Genomic DNA, 7,518 nt, shown 5'->3' with positions numbered 1-7,518 from the left:
GGGAAGAGACAGAAATCTTTAATAAATAAATAAATTTAAAAATAAAAAAAGAGTTACATTGCCCAACAGAGTAACTTCTTTCTAGACATGAGTCAAAAAGCAAAGCTCAGATTTTTTGTGAAATGATCTGTCCACCAAGATTTTTAGTTTGTTGGAGGCAAATCCTTTCCTTTTTTATGTTTATGTTAGGACAGTTCTTATCATAGCCTCCAGCCCTAGATAGACATGCTTAAATGCTTAAATTCTTTAATGAGACCATTTATATAGGTATACTAAAGTCAAAGATAGTTTTTAAAAATATTTTATAGCTTAACAGAGACTAAAAAGATTTAAGTAAAATAGATAATATAAATAAACACAAAACAGAAAAAAAAACCCCAATTCAAAATTATAGTAAGAAACAGTGTTATATTTAACAAAAAATACAATGTAGAAGGTAAGATAATCAGAAATTTATCTACTTTGGTTTGTAGGCATAATATTTTTTTTAAAAGAAAATTAGAACTTAAAATGTGACATGGGCTGGAGCGATGGCTCAGGGGTTAAGAGCACTGGCTGCTCTTCCAAGGGACTCAGGTTCAATTCTTAGCACCCACATGGTGGCTAACCACTATCTCTTTTTTTTTGTTGAAGATTTATTTATTTATTTATTATGCATAGTGTTCTGCCTCCATGTATGCCTGCACACTAGAAGAGGGCACCAGATCTCATTATAGATGGTTGTAAGCCACCATGTGGTTGCTAGGAATTAACTAAGAACTTCTGGAAGAACAGCCAGTACTCTTAACCTCTGAGCCATCTCTCCAGCCCCATCATCTGTAACTCTTAATTCCAAGAGAAGTCAATACCCTCTTCTGGCCTCTATGGGCACACACACAGGCAAAACACTCATACATATAAATAAAAATAAATACTTCTTAAAAAATGTGACAATTTATGTTTGACTCTATGAAATCCTTGGAAGAATTGTCAATTACAGAAACCAATGTGAGAATATCTCTGATACTTGGCAACTCAGCAGCATTTAGGAAAGAGAATAGAACCTCTACTTCAATTAGCTGCATAAACAAATTATTTTTTAAATTGTGATCCTCAAAACCATTATTTTCTTGTCATTGTGTCTAAACAATGCAGTATGAAAGCTACTTATGGGAAGTCCTTCTGTCTATATGTTACTTTTATTGGTTAATGAATAAAGAAACCGACTTAATGAATAAAGAAACTGCCTTGGCCTGTTGATAGGGCAGAACTTAGACAGGTGGCGAAAACTAAACTCAATGCTAGGAGAAAGAAGGCAGAGTCAGAGAGAAGCCATGTAGCCCTGGCAGAGACAGATGCCGGAACTTTAGCTGGCAAGTCACAGGCATGTGGCGATACACAGATTAATAGAAATGGGTTAAATTAATATGTAAGAGTTAGCCAATAAGAAGCTAGAGCTAATGGCCCAAGTAGTGATTTAAATAATATAGTTTCTTTGTGATTATTTTGGGGCTGAGCAGCCGGGAACAAACAAGCGGCCTCCTCCAACACTTATGGGAATGTCCAGAGTACTAGGCACCACACGGAATCGAGGGAACACCCAGAAGGTTTTCACAATCATCAAACCATTTTATATATGAATTTGACATCCTTAAGTTTTAACATCTGCTGCTCTTTGGAACAAAATCCTCTGCCCGTATACCAAAGGACAACTAACCTGACTTGCTCTGAGCCTGTATGTATTTGTCGTCTATTTTATGGAAGACAAGAACATCTGTGGAGGTTTGAACAACACATCCTCCATGGTCTAAGGCATCTGAAAGTTGGTCCCCAGTGAGTGGCACTCTTTGGGCCATTTAGAAGGTATGACTTTTCTGAAGGAAATGTATATCATTGAAGCCAGGCTTTGAGGTTTCAAAGTCTTGCACCATTCCCAATGCTCTTTCTCTGTTTCCTTTTTCTTGGCAAGCTCTCAGCTTGCTACTTCAGCTGCTACCATGATATCCCCTTGTTTATCTGGAACCAATAGCCCAAATTAACCATTTCTTCCACAAGTTGCCTTGGTCACGGTGTTCCTATTGCAGCGATAGGAAATTAACTACGATACCAATAAAAATAGTTGAGAACATCTAGTGTAGAGGGATGTGTAGCAGTTTAACTTATTTTCTGAATTCACCATAATGGTGCAAAAGTGGTGTGGATTCAAGTGAAAGTGTGTCCTGATTTAAATGTGAATATTTCCCCCGGCTGACTCTATGTGATCCTATTCTCTGTTGAGCTACTACGGCACAGCATGGAATCATGCAGCAATAGATCCTGTAGTTCCAGCATCGCAAACAGGAGCAGCTCCAATCCCATGCACATTGTGTTGCAAAGTGAGAATAACAGGATAGATTTTTCCAATCTTAGGTCGAAGGACTGACTGAATATATTCATTCTGAGGCCCTGTTTTGTAGACTCTGTATCATGACCCATTTGCCCTGCAAGTGAATGTGGGGTTATAAAAGGGATTTGGTAATAATAAAATGTTTCTGGGTGCACAATAGCCCCAAACTGAGTTATAATCAACTTTTAATAAGTCTGCGGTGGCAGTGCGACCTGTGTGTCATCATTTGACTTCATCACAGCCTTGGCTCTAAGCACACAGCGTAAGTACTTGGCACTGCTCATGCCGTCTGCCGTGTGATGCTAACGCTGACTGAAACACACAGGCTCAGATTCCAGACTGTGTATGCTGAGAACCACAGTGACTTACTGTATAGACAGAGTTTTCTGCTTTCATAGAAATTTTATGATTCAATTAGGAAGGAAGGACTTTTAGTAGTTTCATACCATCATTCTTAGCATGCAAATATCAAATTATAAATAAAAGTAAATCTTTTTTGAAAACTGAAACCACCTAACAGTACATTCTAAATTATACTAATTTGATGTCACATGAATGTGGTGCTAAAGGAGGCCAGAAGAGGGAAATGAACCCTTTGGAGCTGGAGTAACAAGGGGTTGTGAGTGCCTGGCCTCAGTGCTAGGAACTAAACGAGGGTTCTCCTCAAGAGCAGAAAGCATTTGTTCATAAGCACTGAGTCATCTCTCCAGCCCTGGAAAGTTTGATTTTTAAAATGACTGAGTGGTCTTGAATTTTATTTAAAAGTTGTTCAATGAACCTTTGCTTGTGGTTAGGGCATAAGCACCAGTAATTTCTGCCATTTTATAACTGTTTATATGCAGTGGTTTTCTCAGCGTTGATGGTTATAAAATTACACGCCTGGTAGATGGGTGACCGACTGGTCAGTCAAGTCCCTTTACTAATGCGGTTGGGTGAAGACACTGGAGTCACGGTGATAAGTGCTCAAGGAACCCCAGGTGAGTCCCCAAACTCTTATCCCCTAGGTCATCATTACTTTTGGGAAACTCACTTTTTCTTCACATGTGTTGGCAAATAACAAGCTGGTTCGTGTCTTTCCTTTTCATTTGTAATCCCACCAGCAAGTTCCGTCCGTTTTGATCAAGAACTAAGCGAGAATGGCACCTACCGGCTTGTGTTTGTGTAGAGCAGTTTAGAGAGCCGGGGCTGGGCCACAGACGCGATATTTCCATAGGGGTCGTCCACGTCATCCGCTCTTGTACTCTGCACATGGCCACTGTCAGAGTGAAAAGGAAAGTCATAGGACACTTAGATTAGCTGAGCAAAGCAAATAAGGGATGTTTTACTTGTCAGAGTCGATTAAAAGCCCAAGAGGGAAAAAAATATCATGATAAATAACAATTGGAATGATAAACAAGAAAGGTATGGCTCTTTGTTTTTAGAACGTGAGGCCTCTACTCTGGGACCGGAACCTTCTGAGTTCAGAAGCCGTAGGACACAGGGTGGAAGCGAGGGCGTGGGGGTTGATATCTGTTGAAGAAAGTAAGGCTTCTCTGGTAACAGGGTCTAGGCAGATGTTAGGAGCCTGGGCCACATTGCTGAGGTGTGAGAGAAGGCCAGAAGGTTGATCACATCAGCAGGGCAATGTCCCAAGGGCTTCTGGGATTAAGATTCCAGTTCGCTCCATTGTAAAGCAGTAAGGAGGAGGAAGCCCTGACCAAAATCTGTTCCCCCCTTCATGTTCTCTCATCTCCTTCATTTCAAGGTGATCTTTCAAAGTGAGAAGAAAAAGGGAAGAAGATGGGTGAAGATTAGCACACTGCTGCTACTCAGAGCCAGAGCTACAGTAGAGGAGGACAGGACCGTCCTTCCTCGGGTGCTTCCGTGTTAACGAGCACGGTTTACCAACCGCGCATTGCTCCTGATGGACCACATGAGCGGGAGCAACAGGGATATTCTATTCCTAAAACATCCTAGTTAAGGAAACAGAAAACGTGTCACTCCTCATTTTACAGTTTAATCCAAATCTCTAATAAGCTTTTGATTAAACTTTCAGTACTAAACAGGCATGTGCCAGAAAGCATACCGGAGGATGTTAAAACACATCCGTTAACTTTAAGCGTGGACCGGAAGCACAGGGAGGTGAAAGGCAATACAATTTAGACTTAAATACGATTTATTTGAAAGCAATGAGAAATGCCACTTACGTATAGAGAGGAATGTATTTACTCCTAGAACTTGGGCTTACACTTGGAAAAAGAAGAAAAATAGGCAATTGAGTTATTGGTATTTTAAAGGAATATCAAATTACTATAACAAGTCTCAAATTAAAAGATCTTCAGAGATCCAGAAATTGACCTCTAAAGTTTTGTTTTCGAGACAGTGGAATGGCTTTGGACCATTCCATTGCTTTGTATGCCTTCAAATGCTGCCACCCATCCTCTGAAGAAGGGTACTTTGGTTGTGTTCAGATCAAGGAAGCTATGAGTAAAACCTTTACGTAGACTTATGTGTAAGTTCCTGGGAACAACTTTCCAAGGCCCCACCTTGAACAATGTCCTGGCGAATTAGGAGGAGTGGCATTAATAAGAAATCGAGCTTTCAAGTGCTACCTCATCTGTCAAATGAAACACCTAAAAATTCAGCAAACCCACAAAAACCTCCTGACTGAGAACAGGGAAGGGAGGGGAGACTGCATCTGGGATGTAAAATAAACAAACAAACAGTAGACTTTAAAGGATTTAAAGAATACATGAAAATGTGGAACACCAAATCCATAATTTCAGTGTTCCTGGAAAAAGGCAGATGTGCTGATGGAGAGACTCAGGCATGTCCATTGCACTCTGATTTTTTTTTTCTCAATAGAGGGAGGAGATACACCAGATATATCATATTTAGTTCATATATTTTGAATACAGAATATTGGGAATGAATTAAACAATCAGAGACCATAACCAGGGCTGCATAAACTCTAAAAAGAAAAAAAACCCAAATAGTAACATTTTGGAAAAACAAACCACCAAGTTCTTTTGATACTAAATGTACAGAATTATACACAGAAGAACATCGGCAATAAAGCCATAGCTTTAAGCACGGATACGATGCAAATCCATGACATGAAAGGCAATGGAATGTCATTTAGAATCCCCTTTATATGAACTCCATGGAGTGCCACAACAATGTAGCTGTCCATATCGAATTGTTCATACAGTACTCCCAATTTTAAAATGTAGTACATTTAAAAGTGTCAACTTTGAAGGTTAAAGAGAGGCCAATGGTTGTAGCACACCTGCTCTTCTCGGCCCCAGGACGACTGGATGAAGGTCTCTGGGACACTCTGAATCTAAAGTCAGGCCCCTCTCCTGCCTTCAGTGGGGGCATCAGGTTCTTAGTGACGAGCTTAAAGCTAGCAATGGTAAAAGCAGGAAAGCAAACTTACAAATTGATTGGTTTGACTGGCGCCGAGAACAATCTCGTCTGAAACCTGTCCCAGAGTCCTCCGACCATCTAAAGCCAATATTGAAATGAACAGAAACTATTAAATGATCTTACTGTAATTTCATAGATTCAAACTTTGGTGCCCTTAGCAAGCCCCTCACACCATTGCTGAGTCTTAACTCTGGGAAAGTTCTTTTCAGGCATCCTGGCAACTCTGGGTCTGGTGGGACTTTGCTTCTGTGTGTTGTGGGTCTTGGCTCTTTGCTCTAACTTCCACTCCTACCCTGCCCTCTCCAAGCTGGAGTTGTCCTGTGGTCACCTTCTCCAGATGACGTGATTTCTCCATGTGAAAGATTTAGCTTCAGTTTTATGACAGATACTTCTCCTCTGAGACCCACTGCAGGCTTCTTACATCTTTGCACAGAGCCTGGGTTCAGAAAAGCATCTTACTAGGGGAGGATTTTAGATATTCAAGCTATCTAATGCGGGAAATGTAATGAAATGACCAATTTTTATGAGATACAGAATTTCTTTGAAGTAATTTAAAGATCCTTAAAAATAAATGAAGTCATACACAATTTTTGTCCTTTAACCGATTTTCACTTCTGTGTAACAATCCAATGTTTGAGTGTTTACATTAAAGCTGTGTTTTCCCCTCTCTTATTATTTCTTTCTCTATGAAAGTGGAAGAAATTTTACACAAGAATGCAGGCTTCCTAATTTGGGGCTCAGGGACTCCTGAGGGTATATAATTGGTTTCCCTCTTTATATATTACAGATTTCCTGTGCTCAGAAACTTCATTATGAGAAGTCATCCAACAGCTGACCCAGATGAAACACAAAGGGACAAGGAAGCAGGAGGTGTTTTGCAAGCATGAAGCAGGGCATTTGCCTCAGTGTTGGGAGGACACAAGCCAGGCTTCGTGAATGCTTGGGGTTCATTTTGGCACAGAGTAATTAAAGCAATGGGACATTACAAAAGACAGGATCCCACAGGGAACGTGATGGGATTGGGCACTGAGCCTTCACTAGAGAGGGAAAAGAGCACAGAACAGGCAAATGACTGGCTGTGTATCTTCTCAAATAGCACGGATTCCATGTTCTGAAAACAATGAGCATAGTCAATGTAGTACCGTGGACAGATCTCCACTCTAGAGAAAGTGATCCAGCTGTGGTGGGGATGCATGACTAGTAGTCCCTATGACAAGCTCTTTCTGACATGCAGAAATGGAACTGATGGCTATCTCTCTGAGAGCTCTCTGGGCTTTGGTATACCACATAACCAGAAACATAAGAGAGTAGTCTACGGCTCATGGATCTTCCTATTCTGCTCAAAGAGTGAACAGCTCAATTTTAGGTCCTATTTCCAGAACTATGCTCTGCATAGACTATCTGGAAGAATAATGTCTCTGTGTCTCTTTCATTATTTAACATTCTTCTGTAATTTCCAGAATTAATAGCCACCACAAATGACTTTGAGGGAGAAGTCATTAATTTTAGTAAACATTTTCAGTATGAACAACGAGAAAAATGTTTACAATTACTAGCGACTTGTGATTATATAACTTGCAATTTCATATATAATTCCTATCAATGAAATATCACTGTGGCTTGAGTTTGAGTTGATTTTCAGTCAAAGCAAACAGGAGGAGCCATGATCTGTAACACTCACTGGCCTGAGTTATGGCTGGCACCCTTTCACCATGGTCAGGAATGCTCACTGACGTGGGCAATGG

General features: G+C 40.3%; 1 protein-coding gene across 2 annotated transcripts in view; it reads right to left on the bottom strand.

The window, feature by feature from the left end:
* Positions 1 to 7,518, bottom strand: part of Spata48 (spermatogenesis associated 48) — a 43,367-nt gene that overhangs the window by 18,255 nt on the left and 17,594 nt on the right. For both annotated transcript variants that reach the window (XM_005359202.3, XM_013350754.1), the window contains 3 exons: positions 5,784 to 5,851; positions 4,552 to 4,593; positions 3,513 to 3,620 (listed from right to left, as the gene is read on the bottom strand). In XM_005359202.3, coding sequence (XP_005359259.2) covers positions 3,513 to 3,620; positions 4,552 to 4,593; positions 5,784 to 5,851 — 218 coding nt within the window. The remainder of the gene's footprint in view (positions 1 to 3,512; positions 3,621 to 4,551; positions 4,594 to 5,783; positions 5,852 to 7,518) is intronic.

This window comes from Microtus ochrogaster, linkage group LG1, assembly GCF_000317375.1.
Source record: "Microtus ochrogaster isolate Prairie Vole_2 linkage group LG1, MicOch1.0, whole genome shotgun sequence".
Classification (NCBI taxonomy): Eukaryota; Metazoa; Chordata; class Mammalia; order Rodentia; family Cricetidae; genus Microtus; species Microtus ochrogaster.
Note: the sequence above shows the minus strand (reverse complement) of the source record. Positions and strands in the feature narration are given on the sequence as shown.